Source organism: Malurus melanocephalus, unplaced genomic scaffold, assembly GCF_030028575.1.
Source record: "Malurus melanocephalus ecotype Western Australia unplaced genomic scaffold, MMel_1.1 scaffold_553, whole genome shotgun sequence".
In the NCBI taxonomy this organism is placed as follows: Eukaryota; Metazoa; Chordata; class Aves; order Passeriformes; family Maluridae; genus Malurus; species Malurus melanocephalus.
Genome location: NW_026623785.1, coordinates 130757 through 149772, shown reverse-complemented (window position 1 = coordinate 149772; position 19016 = coordinate 130757). Strand labels below are relative to the sequence as shown.

Genomic DNA, 19016 nt, shown 5'->3' with positions numbered 1-19016 from the left:
CAATATTTTGCAGACAAATGCAAACCTGATTTCTTGAGTTTTAAGCTTCCTGGAGGCTGTGGTTAGGACAGGGTTAAGATGAAACTCTGCTTCAAAAATCTACCCTAAATATTTGGCTCCCAAGGCTAAAATGTGAGCCTGACTGACTTGCCCACAGAAAATTGCAGAAGAGACAAGAAAAGGCTCTAAATGAGTTTTTGCCTCATATGAGGTGGCTTTTGGTGCAGACAGGGGGACAAGGAGGTGGCAAATTCCAAACACGCAATGGTTTGGGCTCAAATATTTCCTGTGGAGAAGGTCAGAGCTTTAGGAATGGATTTTAAATGAGTGGGATCKCTCCTCTTTACTCCTTTCCTTCTTTGCAGTGCTGTCAATGTGAGTGTGGACAGCAAAGCCAAAGGCTGTCCCAGTGACAACTGCTCCCAGGAAAGCATAAATCCTGCTTTGATCCAGRGTGGAAAAAGAGACTTGACAGGGAGCCCAGAGGAGTGAGTGCCCAAATGCCAGGCATGTCAGAAAACCCATTTTGGGAGTATCACCTCGGTGACAAACCACCCCAGTCACAGGGAYCCTTGGAGGACAGCTGCCCCATTCTTTCCCCCTTTTCCTCATGCCAGGCAGGGACAGATGTGGCTCTGGATATGCTTCAGATGATTGGGTTACCCTCAGTGGCTCCAAAAGGCACAGACTGCTGGCYCTTGGTTTGCATATCTGCTGTGCACAAGGAATAGAATATTCTAGGGTGGGCAAAAAGAGGGATGGTGGCTGTAAAAGAATGCATTTACATCCTGTTGACGCCCTTATTTTCCTTTTCCTTCCTGGTTTTTATGGCCATTCCTGCCAATCTTTTGTACTCAAACATTTGTCCCAGTCAGGTCCTTAATTTCTAACTATTTAGCTATAATTTCCCAATCCAAATTTCTTCATTCTGCTTGTTTCTGGCTTCCTAAATCTTGGGACAGCGTGGTCTGGAAATCCAAATTTTACTGCAACAATCATTCCAGGCAATGTATTTAATACAAATCTTGCTCCAATTAGACTTTRATATCATCAATAAATTCCCTTTTAYAMCTACACAGGATTTTAAAATYCCAGTCYRCAAAYTGGACCAGAACWATGTACATAAATAAGGAATATTTACCTACCTACACGCTTGGGATCAAGGATTTTCCGGATACTGTTTCCTCATTAATCACTCGGAACCCATTATCTGATCTGAGAATTTGCATAGTACTTTGATGAGTATGAGAAATTTGAGAAATGAGCCTGTGAGAAATTTAAGAAAATGCTGCCAGTAAGCAYCAATAATGATTTTAAATTGAGGGCTAACAAGGCTAAGAAGAAGTAGCCATTCATTATTTTTGATAGCTCATGTGCAGATTTATGCACTCAAAAGTCTGGGAACACCCAGAATATGTCATGGCACTGCTGAAATCTCTGGGATTTTTACCCTGATGTCAGCAAGGCTCATCTTCCTCACCTCCTCTAAGTCAAAGGCCTTCATCTAACTGGGAAGTAAATATTACATTGAGTTCTTAATCTCAAATTAAAATGTAGTGAATACTCCTATAACACTGATCTGACATTAAAAAAAAAAAAAAGGAATGTTTTGCTGTGAATATTTTTAATACTTCTGTTGTGCTTGGTGTAAAAAACTGTAAATAATGTAAATTCAGACACCATTCCTGATTCTGGGAACTTTTAAACAATATAATTTCCTGGGTCACTGCATGACTCAGCTCTCTCTGTAAAATGTGCATTCATTTATTTAATCAGGTACTGAGGTTATTGAAGTAATGACTATGTGTAATTCCCTGCTGTGAATTTATCTAGAAATCACAAAAAAAAGAGTCTTTATCTGGCTTTAAAACAAACAAACAACTTACCCCAAGAACCACTCATCCCTTCAGTGCAGTCAACAGGGATTTTTGTACAAACAGAACTGCTTAGAGCAGTATCAGAATGGTGAAGTTTTTAAGTTAAAATAAAATTGAGACACTTGTTCACTCTTCAGTCCGTAAATACATTGCCCCTGATTATTAGGATGGGCAAAGCCATGGGATGGATTTCCATCCCAAACCCTTTTGTAGACATCATTACAACAGATAGTGTCACAAGTTTGAACAGCTGACAGGGAGAAAATACAAAAAAACCCAGGTGGTTGTGTGTGAGACGTGAAAAATCAGTGTGTCACACTGAAAAATCACACACACATTGCAAAAGGGATAWTTCCTGAAGCAGCATCATTCAGGGGAACACCTCTGCCACAGGGGAGGATGGAGAGCCCTGCAGGCATGGAGGGAGACTCTGATCCCGCTTCTCCTAAACCATAAAATGCCTGGAGGGTGACAGCAAAGCTGAGCAGAGGGAATTCAGAGGGAATTCAGAGGGAATTGTGCTCCAGGGACTCTGAGGAGAGTGTGCTCTGTGCTCTGGAGTCTGTGCTGGGCCAGCAGACTCTCACTAGGGCCTGTCCTCAAGAAGGATTTATGTTTCCTTCAAAGCTTGGGATTATTTCCACCCTGATTTTAGTGCTTCTCATCACCTGGGATCATTCCTTAATCTTTCAGCTRTTTTGTAAGAGAAAACATGACAGAAAAGCTCATTTTCCTTTCCCGTCCTATAAACTTGTATGGACTAGTTGTGTATTAGAAATGTGGGTGTTCCCTCTCCTTTTCCATCCTCAGAGAGGCTTCCACTTAGAAATAAATCRTCTTTTTGAATCTGCTCAATGAACAAATTGATTCCAATCAGCTGCTCCCCAACCATGGYCAGAGCTCCCTCTGAGCACCCCTGAGCGTGCCAGCCCAACTGAGGATGAGTGGGCARCAGCCCCAAATCAAGGGTTAGAACAGGAGGGGACACCAGAGCACTCTGCTTTCACTTCTGATGGTCATTTCGATGGTTAAGTGAAGAAATTAATCCATGTGTCCTGCCCTCTGTGTCACATCAGGCTCCTCCCAGGGCATGACATGAGATGGAACAGAGRAAATTCCAGCTGGATATCATGAATCAGGTTTGTCACCATCAGTGTGGTCAAACTCTGGAGATCAGACCCCAAAAAGCCCCAAAAGGCTGAGGGAACTCCATTCTTGGAGAGATTCAAGCTCAACTACACATGGTGCTGAGCAACCTGATCTAAGCTGCTCCTGCTTGGAGCCCTCCAGACCCTCCAGACCCAAACCACTCAGTGACCCYTGGATTTGGAGCTCATTTCTGATCAGCCAGGCCAGGCTCTGCAAAGCTGCTTCTGCTTCTGAAGGCACTGTCTGCTTGGCCAGGCAGCTCTCCAGGGCAGGGACCACATCCCTGTGTCAGGAAGGTCCTCCAGGCTTTGCCTCAGTACCAATAATAATGATAAAGTGAAAGGAAAGAACTCAGTCTATCACCTCTCACTCACATGACATTTTTTTTACAGCAAATTTTAGTTTTTGAGGATTTCAGGGCTGTCAAAGCAAGTCCAAGACCTTCTCCAACATGTACTTCTACAAGATTCCAACCTTCTAGCACTGTGCAGAGGCAAACACAGGAATCCTTGCTGACACACAGGCACTGGAAAAAATCTGAATCATGTGAAAACAACCTTCCAAAACATCCCAAAATGCTCCAGWGCACCAGGGAAGTTACAAGGGTTGTGCTGTCACTGCTTTTCCAAGGAGTGGAGGATGGAGAGCTGTSCTGCTGACCAGAAGGCACAATCCACATTTCTCTCGTGAGATGACATGCTTCTTTATATCCCCATATGGATTAGGCTGCTATGGAATGTAAGGAAGTGTGTGGTTTCAGGGAGACATCGCCCGTGTCCTCTGTTCCCAGCGGCTGCAAAAGTCCCAAGATTTSCAAACTCCTGCATTTTAYYGGAGTTTGACTTTGTCAAATATAAYCAGGCAGTTTATATTYCCTTTACAATACTCTCAGCACCCACAGAGAGCAAATGAGGATCTAAACGTCTAAAAAGATTGAAGATTCCTGAATCCATGCAAATTTGATAACTGGGTTATGTTCTGTACATCTTTCTCTGGAGAAAGCAGGTTCTACCTAATCCAATAATATTCACACTGTCCTGAAATTGCTTTTCCAGTTTTTTTATAAGAATCACTACATTTCAGAGAGCATCAATTATTCACCGAATCATGGAATGGATTGGGGACCTTAAAGCTCATCTACTTTCAACACCTCCCACTCTTCMAGGTTGATCCAAKCCCCRTCCAGCCTGGCCTTGGACACTTCCAGGGATCCAGGGGCAGCCACAGCTTCTCTGGGAACCCTGTGCCAGGACCTCCCCACCCTCACAGGGAAGAATTCCTTCCCAATACCCAATCCAAATCTACCCCATGTCATGCTGCCATCCATTCTCAACTGGTGGAAAACKCTCCACATTAAGTGACACAGAAGAAGAATTAAACAGCCCTGGGTAGGAGTGACTTGTGAGGAGCAAAATATGATCCAGACGTCACAAAATTCTCCTCTTTACTCCCAGTAATTCATAGCAAGATCTTCTTTAATGGGATTAAAAGGAATGATGCAGCTATAGGAATTGCTGTAGTGGATTGATGAATATTAATTCATTGTGCTGTCTCAGCACAGTAACAGGACAAGGTGCAGGAGGTCACCTCCTAATTAATGTGACACTATGGAGCTAAGCAGGCACATATCCTTGTCAAAAACAATGGGAATARTTTCCTAAATTTGTATTATCAAAACTCAGGATAGTCCTGCCATGTCACAAATGTCCCTTTCTCCTCTGAGCACTGTTTAATTTTTTGTTCTAGTAACACTGTGTAGAAATGAGCTCAGTGTAATTTTTTTTGCAAAGAGTTGATCAGTTGCCTCTGACCCCTCTAGGACAGCCTGGAGATGTTCTGGACATCTCCAGGATATCCTCAAGATGCTGTTACACAGAGCTGAAGAGATCAAGCCATTTCTCATACACTACCTTCTTCCTCTATAGTCCATATATTCAAAATGTCAGGCAGTTTTCAATCAGTCTGAATTTATTTTAAGAAAGAATTTAGGAAATTTTTGAAGCAAGTGTTGCTACCATTATGGCCTAGGTTTGAAAACCTTTCATTCCAGGCAATGAATTTCAAYAAAACCTTTCAAACCTTCATTTCCCATGGGAAATGTCAGGAATCCCACCCCAAAATACCCTCAACAAACCTGGTCTAGTTAGAAGCTTAAAAGCCCCGTGCACATTTCAATGATTRATGTCCACAACTTAATCCTAGCTTCAAAATCCTGGTTGGGAATGACTCTTGACCAGCTCTAATTGCAAAGCTGAGCTTAGGAGCTGTAAGGGTCAGTCCCAGCTTACACAAGTCAGAACTGTGCAAGAAACTGTGCTAAACACAGCAGAAACCACTGAGTTCCTGTGCCTGCACCTCAGCTCTGTAAAATGCACCAATATAGACCCTGAAACCAATGACATTTATGTTCCTCAGCCACCGAGATGCTTTGCAAAATTTCGGTCTGAATCAAAGCCAGAGCTTCTGCATCTGACCCAGGCCCTGTGGTCTCGTAGATGTAATTCAGGAAAGTGCTTATCAAACCATAATTTCACCCTGTCCTTCTTGCACAGAACGAGCTCATAGGTTGTAAAAGATGCCCAGAGAAGCTGTGGCTGCCCCTGGATCCATGGAATTGTCCAAGGTCAGGCTGGATGGGGCTTGGAGCCACCTGGAATAGTGGGAAGTGTCCCTGCCATGATAGATGGACTTTAATGTCCCCTCTAACCAAACTGTTTTGTGTTTCTAATCATAACATTTTGGCAAGACAAGAAGCCCCCGATGGAATGAGCAGTCAGGGGTGTGAATCCTGATCTGTGTCCCCTCCCTGGCTGTGCTGATGAATCCATTGTCCACCTCTCAAACCCAAAACTTCCTTTCTGCATCTTGTCTCTTCATCTCTGCGATGATGAAAACCTGTGGCAGTCTGTGGAGCTGTGGACTTTATTTGGCTGCCAAAAAAAGATGCTCCCAGTGACTTTGGAGGCAGCCTGAGGCCAGTCCAGTGGCTTCGAGCTTCTCTTMAGTTCTGTGCTGTGCCACACCTGCACATCACATGAGGCTGTCCCAGACATCCTCAGATGGTGCCAAATGAAGCCAAACCTCCTGGCTGGCCAGCTGAGCCTGTCCCTGGCCTTGACTGAATGCATTGAATGAATTTGGGGTTTAACCCTGGAGCAGAATCCCATCCCTTATTCACTTTCTGCAGCTGTCTCCAGCCTTTTCCACCAGAGACCAGGATCAGCAGCGACTCTTCCTGGGATTGAGTTACAGACACTCACACAGGCMAGGACACTTGAGAAAAAATAACCTGGACACGGGGCTAAGGTTTAGGAAAACTTCTAGCCTGCCTGGGGTGCCAAGAACACTGTTTTAACTCTGTTCTTCTCCCCATTCCCTSGTTGAGTATCTGCACTCAGGCCCTGACTGAAGGTAAAAAAGTCTTAATTCTTCCTAAATTGCATCAACTTTGCAACACCCCAGTGCTGATGGGGTAGAGTATGGAGTGAATTTTGTAACTGAAGGCTTGCAGGAAGTGTTTCTTTAGCAGCAAGGTAGATGTTTCCACAGGGAATATAAAATTTATGTTGCTGATGTTTCCCTTGCCAGTAAATAGCCATGATGAACAAAGAGAAAGCATGAATAAAGCAGAGGAGTCCAGAGATTACTCGAGTTAATATTCTTCCCAACACTGAGCAGTGGGCAAAGAGAATTAAAATAAACAAAAACAAAACAAAACAAAAAAACAAACAAAAAAATACAAAAAGATCCCTCTCTTCCTGACTAAATGGAAAGTTTAAAAAAAAAAAAAAAAACACAATCAGGAGAATTTTTTGAGAAAGCTGGTTGTTTCCTTCTCTCTTCCACATGCAGCACGAGGTACCAGGTGCCCCAGAGGAGGAATGATCTCCACCCACATTTGATCAGGGAGGATCCTTCCTATGAACTCACGTAACTTCTTCCTTTCAGTTCTCAAGGAAGTGCTCTGACAGTGCAGAGTCTCCCTGGCCACGTGGCACTTCTGTAACCTGCCAAGCTTGAAAAGGAGGCNAAAAAAAAAAAAAAAAAAAAAAAAAAAAAAAAAAAAAAAAAAAAAAAAAAAAAAAAAAAAAAAAAAAAAAAAAAAAAAAAAAAAAAAGGGAAAAACCCCTCCTAAGCAAAACATTTTTAAGAGAAAAATCTATCAAGCTGCTTGCACTTGATGATCTAAGAGGCCTTTTCCGACCTTAATGATCCTATGACTGTAAACCCCTGATAAACCACATGCACATGGAAAGGGGCCTATGCACAGGGCTGGAAAAATGCTGCTTTTGTCCTGTTTGGAAGCTGCCCTGTGCCCTGCTGCTTGTGGTTTCTGGCAGCTGTCTCCTTGCTGAGGCTCCAGGTACAGCTGGAGGGCTCAGGGTGACTCTGAAAAGTGATGCCTGAGTGACAACTGGCAGGTGACTTCCCTTCAATGGACAAAGGAGGTGGCTTTCTTCTCTCCAACTTTTTCTTTTCTTGTTATTTAAAAAATAATTTTAAAAAAAGAAAAAAAGAAGAAGGAAAAGAAAGAGAGGAAAAAAATGGGAGAGAGATAAAAGCAGGAAGGAAAGAGCTGTATGAAGATGCCCCCATGGCAGGGGGGTTGGAAAAGGATGATCTTTATGATCCCTTCCAACCCAAACCRTTCTGTGGTTCTGTGTTTCTAAAATAAATCTCCATGCAGGTGCTGCTGTGGCTCAGGACAGGCAAATCCTTAAATCTCCACGAGACTTTCCTCCTTAGCCATGTCCAGGTTGGCGAGCTGGAACCAGATTCCAAAATTAGCCCAAAATCTATGAAACATCAAGACAGGGAGGCAGAATTTGCCTTCAGAGGCTTATTCCCACACCTCAACAGTGTTGATTTATGCACCAGTGAAAAATTCACTCCAGTACAGAAAATCCCCTGGAAATCAGGGCATCACGTGGCCCTGTGCATGGAGCAGTTCCCAGCCAAAACGTGCAGAGCTGCCTCCTGCTCTGGGGTTTCCAGGATAGGAAGGACGTGGAGCTGTTGGAGCCAGTGCAGAGGAGGCACCAGGATGATCAGAGGGATGGAGCTGCTCTGAAATGGAGAAAGGCGGAGAGATTTGGCATTGCTCAGATTGGAGAAGCTTTGGGGTGACCTAATTGTGGCCTTCCAGTACCTGAAGGAGCCTACAGGAAAGAWGGAGAGGGAYTATTTAAAGAGCCTGAAGTGACAGAAYAAGRGGGAATGGCTGCACACTGACAGAGAGTAGGGTTGGATGGGATATTGGGAAGAAATTCTTCCCTTTGAGGGTGGRGAGGCYSTGGCACAGGGTGYCCAGAGAAGCTGTGGCTGCCCCTGGATCCCTGGAAGTGTSCAAGGCCAGGCTGGACAGGGCTTGGAGCAWCCTGGSATAGCAGAAARTGCCCCTGCCCATGGCAGTGAGTTGAAAACACCATATTTAAAGTCCCTTCCAACCCAAGGGATTTTATTATTCTATGGAGAATGGTGAGGTCTCTTAAACTGGTGGCATAAGTACTGCACCATCCTCTGTCCCTCWGAGCAGAGCCAGCCCTGTCTCCCATCTGACATATCCCGTTCCCGTTGCAGGTCAGGAACCGCGGAGCCGAGCGCGGGGTGCGGAGCTATGCTCTGCTCTGGCTGGTCAAACGGAACCAAGCCCGTCTTCCTGGGAGGTTTGGTCCCCTTCAACCAGCTATAGCAGTGTGGAAAACACCAAGCCAGGAAGGTTTGCCTCCCTCTGCCTCAGGTGAACCCCACCAGCGCTTCCTCCTGGATGGATCTGCCACCCCTCTGGACGTCCCCAGAGCTGCAGCTGGGGATGCGGCACCGGAAAAGGTTTGGGGTAGGATTTTGGTTTTAATGAGCATCACTGCAAACCTGGCTATTTCAGCTTGTCCTTCATCCTCAGAAGTGTTCAAGGCCAGGCTGGATGGGGCTCTGAGTACCCTGGTCCAGTGGAAGGTGGCAACCTGCTCCCTTGGCAGGGGGGTGGATTGGGATGAGTTTTAAGGTCCTTTCCAACCCAAACCATTCCATGGCTTCCAGAGGCTCAAAATGTCACACACAAAGCTGTTGGCCCCAAAACATTCAGCAGGTCCCTAAATCAGTGTGGAGCTGCACAGCCATGACTTAAAACCATCTTTATTTCCCTTGCCAGTCAAACTTGGATCCACACCTCTCCCTTTGATCAGCACTGCCAGTCCAAGGAATCTGTAATTAAATTATTTTTAAAAATCATAAAGAGCAAGGGCAATGTATTCTTGAAAACCCTCCGTGTCTACGTGTCTTTTGTTTCTTATTTATTGCAAAAAGGAACTATAAATAACCATGATCTGCATGGTAAAGGATTTTGACATCAGTTTTCCTACAACTGCTTAGACACAGCACACGTCTCCAAGCAAGGTATGTTTTGAATCTTCCCACCCACCCCACACTGAAGAACAACCAAAAACCTTGAAAATGGCTTTGATGATGGGGCCTGTCCTGTTCTCTGAGCCAGGCAATTAATTCACGTGTCTAATTTGTTCCCATTTTCATCCCACCAAAAAAAAAATTCAAAGCTGCCAGTAAATAAATTAACAAATGCATATCAAAATGTGCGTTATCCAGGATGCCCTTATTTTTTTCCTGGGTGGATGGTGAGGAGGGAGCATGGATCCTGCAGTATAAGGAGTGGCATCAGTCTGGTCCAAAGCAGTTTGGATCTCAGCTAAGGACAGAAATGACTCATTTTTCCAAATACAATGGGGCACAACTTATTTTTTTGTCAGATCTCCATGGCCAATGTCATTTGGAAGACTCAGACACACAGGGAGAGCAGTGCATGGGGGACAATGTGGCCAGGATCATGTGTGTCACAAACAGGGCAAAAAACACCAGGTTTGAARTCCCCCTCACCCATCAGGAGGGAATTTTGAGGGGCAGGAAGGATTGTGCACATTGTATGGGTTTGCTGGCACTCCTGAGCCATGAAGGTTTAAAAAATTCAAGTTAAAAGACAGATTGTTCCAAGGGTGGGGAGGCCCTGGCACAGGGTGCCCAGAAAAGCTGTGGCTGCCCCTGGATCCCTGGAAGTGTCCAAAGCCAGGCTGGACAGGGCTTGGAGCAACCTGGGATAGTGGAAGAAGTCCCTGCCCACAGCAGGGGATTGGAATGAAATTAACTTTAAGGTCCCTTCCAACCCAAACCATTCCATGGTTTTATCCCCAGGTTTCCTTCTCATTCCAGACCCTGAGCAAGGACTGTGTCATCTCTAACAGTTCCTGTATCTCAACCACCTCATCTCCCAGCCCTAAATCCCTGGGGGTTTCTGAGCACCTCCTCTAAACTGTTCTCTGTTTTACCTGGGACTGAGTCAAAAGGGGATTTTTTAAACAATTCAGATCTCACTGCACATCTTCTCCACACAACCTGGGTTGGCTCAAGCACCACATGGAAGTGAGGAACACCTGTAGGGCACAGCATTGGGCTGTGGATCCCCAGAGGCTCCCAACAACAGACAGAGAAAGCCCAAAAAATAAAAAGAAAACCCTGAAGGACAACATGTAAGTGGAAATAGTCCCACAAAGAGATTTTAGCCAACTGTCTTACCAATTACCCCAGAGAAATCTTGTCAAAATCACAAGTGGGGGAAAAGTACATGTGTTGATTTGCTCAGTAACTTGTGGAAAATAAAATGTGTAAAAAAAGACTGAAATTAAAATTTAGCTTCTTGATGTGCTCTTCCCTCTTGGTAAGCATCCCTTACTTTAGGGTAGCTTGGGAAAAGAAATCTTCCCCATCTTCTGTTCCTCCTGCATTTCAGCATTTACTAAACCCAGAGATTCCAGCAAGAGATTTCTTACACTGCCATAAAGGAGAAATAATAAAAAGCACCAACAGCTATTAAAGAGAAAGGTGTCTTGAAAACCCAACAGTCATAATTACGTTCTATGATGATCTGGAATGAAATATTTTGCATCAGTAAAGACCAAAAATTCAGTTTCTTTCCCTGTTCAATTATCTTTTGAAGAAAATTATAAATGTTTTGTTTTCTGGTGAATTTAGGAGTCATTTTGGTCCACCAAAAATGTTTTGGAAAGCAAGAAATACCACGGAATTTTGAAACTAATGTGGTTCAGCTTTCTCTGGCATGGAATGAGCAGGACAATTCCTCACTCCTTCCTCTGCTGAGCTCTTAAGACAAGAAGATCCACAGGATTTAGTTCTGGTGCAGCAGGAATAGAGGGACAGCAGCATTTTCACAAGCCACACTCCTAAATGTCTGTCTCACTCTGTCTCATTTCCCTTCAGCACTGCTAATCTGATTTTTTACACTGATTAATTGAAAAAAAAAAACCCCACACTCTTCCATTGCATTTTTATTTAGGAAACAATTATGAGATAACCAGGATCAACGATGACTAAATTCAAGAAATAATTCTTAGAAATGACCAAGTTCCTTTATCTTCAGAAAGGTCARAACTGATCCAATTTGTCTCCTTCAGACTTAAAAGCCTAAACCACTTTAGCAACAGCCTTTAGCAATTCTGCATTGAACAAGCACAATAAATAAAAACAGAATAAATAAAAACAAGGGTGCAAACCAACCTTCAGAACCTTCTGTAAAGCATTCATGGGTGTGAAATAAAATATCATTTCATTGGGCATTAATTGCCTGTACTGTCAGTTTTCAGGAAACGCTGCATTCATGCCAAAAGCCATTTTTACTCATATGAAATAAATATATATATGTCTATATATTTACATTGAAAAGGTTTGAAATGCAAGATTTTTGCAAATGCAAGACATTATTTCAGTCTTTTAAAAACAGACATTGACCACACAAAGATTTTGGGCACCATTATCAAGGAGGATCGCTGCTGGTGACTGCTTAGAACCCCAAGAGCATCACTGTTCTCCCCTCTCTCTTAAAAATGATTTCCTGAGAAGGATCAAGACCCACCACCATTTACCTGCTCTTCCACCAGCCACATCCTGGTTCTCTCAGGGCATGAGAACGTCTAATCCAGTTTAAAACCTCATTTTTCCTCCCCTGGAGGAGCAAAGGTCACTCTCACAGAGGCAGAAAGCCACTGCCAGCCCTTCCTTCGCTGGAAATGAAAAATACAAACAAGGCAGGCAAGCAATCACCTCATCACCTGATTAACATTCTGATTAGCATCCCCCCCTGATTAACTTTGCCTGATGCAACTTTATATGGTAAAACCCTGCTTGAATCCTTTGCAAGCCRACTTCAGGCTGGGATGATGAGACATTTGGGTACTTTGCCTTCGTGTTTCTCATAGCTGCTTATCACTCATCAGACATCGTGCACCACAGAAATTCTGTGATGTCTCCCCCACTGCTGATGTCCACCTGAGCATCAGGAGATGCAGCAGAGGTGAAAATAGCATGGGTGTGTCTCTACAAGGGTGGTTTGAAGGTTTTGCCGACTTGGAAGCCGTAGGTGGGAAGCAGCAGGAGGATTTCTCTCTGTGATGGAAGTGTAGGCACATTTCATTTCAGAATATCAATTTTTGCAATAAAAAAAAAAATAAAAAGAGAGATGAAAAGGAGGGAGAGTAAATTCAGCTACTATTGTGGAAGAGCTTTTAGCAATTCCTTAACTGATTAAAGGGAAAATGGAGTTTGCTCATAGTTGCATGTGTCAGTCCTGATATTTAAACAATCTTTCTACTGGAATGAAAATACAAAGAAATACTTTTATATTTTGGATATTCCCACTGTCCAGCACAAACATTTCCACCATTGCCCATAATCCATCACCACTTCCCAAAGCTCCTGGGGTAGAGAAATCTGACATTTCTGAATTCTCAAAAGAGTAACAGGGAAGCAACAACTAAATTATGGTTATTGCAATCCATGTGAGAAAACTGTGCTGCTTCAAAACCTCTTCTACCAAGTTTCTAAGAATTATTTCTTGAATTTAGTAATCATTGATCCTGGTTATCTTGTAATTGTTTSCTAAATAAAAATGCAATGGAAGASTGTGGGGTTTTTTCAATTAATCAGAGTAAAAAAACAGATTAGCAGTGATGAAGGGAAATGAGACAGGGTGAGACAGACATTTAGGARCCTTTTAGCACCCAGGARCWTTTACAACTTTATTTCYTCCTCATATCTAATCTAAACCTGCCCTCTGTCWGTTTAAAACCMTTTKTCCCATCACTGTCTGCCTTTGTAAAAAGTTTCTGTCTCTCTTTTATAAGCCCSCTGTAAGTACTCAAAGGCCACAACCATTCAGAATTGGTTGAAATAAAGGACCAGCRGTCATTTTCTGGGCTCATAAAAGGCAGGAAAAAAAAGGTCAGGGATGGTCCATTCAGCCTGGCACACACCCATTCACTTTTCCCTTGTATCCACAGCRTCAGAATGGAAGTGCCAGGTCTGGTTAAGAGGCGTCTTTCAGGTTAAAATGGGACACGAGGCTTCTGTCACCCACCCGAGGTCCCCATCCCACCTTCACAACGCCACATCTYAGAGGAGGAAACCTCCAGCAGAGGTTATTCTCTGAAATCTCTGCCTGGGATATTTCTGGAAACTTCACGGCACTGCGGTCAGAATTTGCATATGATTGGAAAAGTGATGAATTTCCATTACTTATTTAAACAAAAATAAATTAAAAAGTCAAATCAAGACTCAGCAAGGTGAAAGGACTCAAAAATTAGGATCCTACTGGTGCTTTTACAACTCTCACCAAAACCACTCTGAGTCACTTATTCTGTGAAACTTTTGAATTCTGACACTTTCTTGCACACAAAATGTTGTGGCCAGGAGTGATTGCTTTGCAAGAAAAATCAGAAAAGTAGGAAATTCCCTTCTTAAAAAGAGAGAATTCTGGAAACATACAAGACCCAGGTAGCATGGGGCTCTGAACAAGCTCTTGTAGTGGAAGATGCTGCTCCTTGCAGRGTRTTGKACTACATGACAYTTAAAGATCCTTTCCAMWTCAAACTACTCCATGATTACATGATTTTATGATTCTGTGATGAATGACGAAGATTTTTGGATTTTACCTGGGAGCAGACAAATGGCTGCAGCAAAAATGAGTTTATTTCTGCAGGCTGCCTTATCAGACCTACCTGGCTACTCTGAGTTTAAGCTCTTTGATACAGGGACTTACTGGTAAGAAAATGAGTTTTCTGAATTTAATTTAGTTGGAAAGCAGTGGATGGTGGAGCACCAGCTAAAGACTGGATTTTTGTCACATAACACTGACTTCTCAATGCTCCACAAGTGTCCCTTTCCTGAGTTTGTCACAGATCACCACCAAACTCAGTTTCAGTCTAACCCTACAAATTACCTGCACAGTGCAGGGTGGGTTATGGAATGCTTTTTTGGAGGAAGAGGAGTGCTGCTGTGTTTGTAAGGATTTATAAGAATATATGTTCAAAAGGAAGAAAATACATTATCTCAAGCAAGAAAAATAAAGTCTTCCTACCTGTAAATTTTAAAAAACGTCTTATTTTTGCAGAAGTGTCATAAACTTTAATGATGGTGATTTTGAAAAATGTGAAAAGTATTCACATTTTACACCAGTGTCCAGATCTCTAACTAAGGCAGAACTACATGTCAGAATAAAAAAAATCCCATAGGGTAAATTCCATTCTCATGGAGAAAATCATATTAGTTTTTTGTTTGTTTGTTTGTTTGTTTTTTCAGAGCATTAAGAATCACAAAATAACTATTTGGAACTTGGAAAAATCTCAAAATCAGAAATGTGAGAATTTCCTTTGCATAATTCAGACCTGTTAAAGGCATTTCATTTTCTCCTCACASCTTCACATCTCACGTATGACAACTGCCAAAAAATGCGTTCATGTCTCAATATAAACCATGGAAATATTTTATTTTTTTTTCACCATTGCAAAGTTGTGGTGCATCAGCCATATTTGAATGTTTAACTATTCACCTTTTGAGCACCTAGGTAACCCAAACCACTGACGCATTTAGGGTCAGACTGGTTGAGTCTGACCTTCCGCTACCTTGCAGGCTTTTGAAAMCATTTTTTTGTTTCTATAATTGGCAATTTAACTGACCCACTTTGAAAGGATATTTCAGTAAATGGCATTGGAGAAAACCCCTTCTGAGGGGAGCATTTCCTTTAACCTGTGCACCTCTAACTTGAAGAAGGAAACTGAAATATACATTTAATTTTCTGAAGCGTCAGCATCTTTCGAATGAGCGGATGTAGGTCATGGGTATCCCAGAAACCGCCAGCTAAATTCTCYACATCCTCCTTTGGATGGCACAAGGTGAGTAAAATTTGGATTTACGCACAAATATTGAGCAAGTGTAAAAAAACCTGAATCTTCTCCACACTGTTTTTATGAGAAAAAAACTCCACCAAAATTAGACCTGAGAAAAGCTCTGAGCAGCGGCTCAAGGCTGTTGAGTGACTTTATGGGGCACATCTGAGCTATTCATGACCCTCAGTCAGAGCAAAATTATGGGAGCTTTTCCTAATAAAAGAAATATTAGAGAACAGACTCGAAGTTACAGAATCCTACAACCACAGAATGGTTTGAGTTGGAAGGGACCTTGAAGATCATCTAATTTCAACCACCCACTGTCCCAGGTTGTTCCAAGCCCCATCCAACCTGGTCTTGGACACTTCCAGGGATCCAGGGGCAGCCACTACATCCATTCAACTGCTGGAGCTCTGGAGTCCTGGCTGAGCTTGCTATAAATTAAAATAGAACTGGCAGATATCTCCAAATACTTTGCATATTTTTAAAATCACCATCATTAAAGTTTATGATGCTTCTGTTAAGTAAGATATTATTATTATTATTATTATTATTATTATTATTATTATTATTATTATTATTATTATTATTATTATTATTATTATTATTATTATTTACAAGTAGGAGGACATTTACTTTGTTTTCTTGCTGGAGAGAATGTATTTTCTTCCTTTAGAGCTTGTCTGGGCAAGCTGTGCCTGTGTGTCATTTTGCAACTCCCAGCCTTTGCAGAGTTTCTCTGGAACCCCTCTGTCCTGTCCCTAACTTAGAAACTGGAAGTTTAACCACACCATCACACTTCCCAAAYCCTTTTCCTAAGGATAAAAACAGTCTCGTAGCACGAGAGAAGGGAAATGAAAGCAAAATGAAAAGGTGGCAAGCTCAAAACAAAGTTCATTATTTTTTTTCCTACGTGAAGAATGAGTGACTTTTAGGAACTCACTGTCACCAGGCATTCTGATCAACACTGAGATATCACAACCAAGGTGTAACCATGAATAAAATAGCCCAAATCAGAGAAGAATTGAGCTTGAGCAGGGACATTGCTCCTCAGATTTCCTGAAAAATTATAATCCATGGGAAGAATAAGAGAGCAATTCAGTGGTGGCCAGATATCCAACATCTGCCCAATTTGGGATGGAAAGACATCAGGCTGGCCTAGGAGAGAACAGATCCAAACCTGTGCCAGCTACATTTGGGCTTGATACCAATGGCATCCTGATTTAAAATTGAATATTTTGCACCCACAAATTTGCCACGTTTATGTTTTTTTCTGAAATCATCTGGGTTTCATCACCGTTTGAGTGACATGCTGAAGGACGTCATCTACAGACCTAAGATATACCCTGTATTCCACCTCTGTTAATGGAACCTATACACATACATTTCTTAATTTAGGTTATGGTCAGAAACCACAGTGAAGGCTGGGGGAAAAAACACCTACTCCACATTATTTAGCACAGCCCAGGAGCCCTTATAAAAGGTCCAGCAGCAAATGTGCCCAAACATCTCCAGCTCAGCAGAGCCCAGCACAAGCATCAGAAGTAAGAGAAGAAAGAGACGATGTCTCCAACTCTTAGTGCTTCTCTGGTAAGAACTGGATTTCTGGGTTTATTTCCCCCTCAGTTTGACAGAGATGTATTTAAATTGCAATGGATGGAATAGGGATATATTTAACTTTTTAAATACTTGTTCAAACCATTAATAATTAGAAATAACTAAAATGTGAGAGTGCTCATGGGGCAGCAATGAGCGTGTGCATCAGTGACATGGACTACCACAATGTATTCTGAGGCAAGAAATACATTAAAAACTCAGCTTTAGAGTGTATTTTTTCTGTTCTATCCTTTCTGCTCTCATCTGTATTATATTATTTTCTATAATTTAACATTTCTTAATCATCAAATTACAATTGGGTGTGCATGCACCTGTCAGCACTGTGAGAATCAGTTAATGAGAGCAAAAGTGGATGTGACATCGGCACATTTTTTCGTAATTACTCTATCTTTCAATACAGGGTTTAACTACCAGTTAGGCTGACTGTAGATAAATTTCCCACCTGTCTTGTGTCCTAAATGCATTTTTTTTGTCCTAAAACCCAATTTTCTTCAGCTCAGACCCCTGCTCCTTGTGTTGCTGGCCTTGCTGTCTGCCCACGGGAAGGTGATCAAGCCTGGGCTCAAGCCAGGGAGCATCTTCAAGCAAGCATCTGCTGGATGCCTGACCCAAAAAGACTCAAAATTCCCCCAAACTGTGAGAGTAAACATCAGCATCACCAGCACGAACCAGGACACCCAGGGCACTCCAGATGTCAGCAGCCGCTCTCTGGCTCCATGGGATTACAGGTATGGCTCCATGTCCTTTTGGCCTGCAAAAACACCGGATACTCTGGCCAAGAATAATGCCTTCATCTCCATTTTCAATGCTTCACAGTTGAGAGATTTTGGGAATATGAGGGTATCCACAGTCCCTAAAATCCTCTTTGAAAGAGAACCATTGCAGAAGGCAGCACAAAGTAAACACATGGCGTAGGCAACATAGAGAAGGCAAAGCAAATTGCTGTTTAAACTTAATTAATTTATTTGTATGCAAGCATTATCTTCAAAAGCATTCTTTACCTAAAACTTCATGAAAAAATAGCTCAGAGGGTTAATATTGCATCAAATTCAGTGGTGGCTTAATAATATCAGCATCAATGTTTCATGTTTTGGGGAGGAACTGAAGGTTTTTGGGTCTGTTAGTGGGAGTTGTGTTGAGAAGCTCAAGTATTTCTAATCAGTCTTTTAAAGTCAGTGCCTGTTTGAAGTAAGTTCTTTGCAAAGGCAATTGCATGCAGCCATGCATTTAGAAATACCCAGTATTTAGTTAGTTGCTCCCTTTTTTTTCTGAAAAACCAACYGTTTTGGAGGATCTGCTATCCCTCCATAGGCAACACACCCCAGGTTCCTGAGCTGGGAGCTCATAGCCATCCTGACTATCGTGCCTTTGGGCTCAAATATTCCCTTTCCTGATTCCTTCCCAAGGATCGACGAGGACCACGACCGCTTCCCGCGGGCGATCGCGGACGCCGAGTGCCGCCACTCGCGGTGCGTGACTCCSGAGGGGCAGCTGGACCACAGCCTCAACTCCGTGCCCATCAGRCAGGAGATCCTGGTGCTCCGCAGGGAGCAGAGGGGCTGCCAGCAATCCTACAGGCTGGAGAAGAAAATCATCACCGTGGGCTGTACCTGTGTCACCCCTTTGCTCCAGCACCAGGCGTGAAGGGAGACGGAGGTGGCAGGAGCCACGGAGAATTTCCTCGCGTGGAGATGGAGGGGTCTGATCCAGCCTCTGAAAAGATGAATCAAGCTGTAAAAATTAGCTGGAATACATCACAGTACATTGAAAATTAGGCATCTCAGTTTAAAAATTTAATGTTTTCCCCAGAAATCTTAAACTCCACAAATTCAGAATCTAGACGCCTTCTCGCACCTTTCTGGGCTGAGAAGTAATGGTGACCCTAACCCATCTTTAGTTTAYCCTTTGAAATGTCTATTTATGTAAATCTATTTATGCTGGTGGAAATTATAGTAATAATGTATTATCCTAATATATTTTTTTAATATTAAGGTGATGTTTATTTATCTTTGTGTAATAAAAAAAAAAATCAGTCAAAAACTCTTTGGTATTCTCCTTTCTTTCTTAAGAATTCTTCTTGGTAAGGCAAGAAATCMCTGAATTGTGACMATARAAGAGRTTTACGTGA

General features: G+C 42.5%; 1 protein-coding gene across 1 annotated transcript; it reads left to right on the top strand.

Annotated features, from left to right (window-relative positions):
• The first annotated feature begins 16834 nt into the window (after positions 1 to 16834).
• On the top strand, positions 16835 to 18532 carry LOC130583083 (interleukin-17A-like). Its single transcript, XM_057382192.1, has 3 exons — positions 16835 to 16861; positions 17384 to 17616; positions 18295 to 18532. The coding sequence occupies exons 1-3, from the start codon at positions 16835 to 16837 to the stop codon at positions 18530 to 18532; spliced, it is 498 nt and encodes a 165-aa protein (XP_057238175.1).
• Positions 18533 to 19016: the final 484 nt, after the last annotated feature.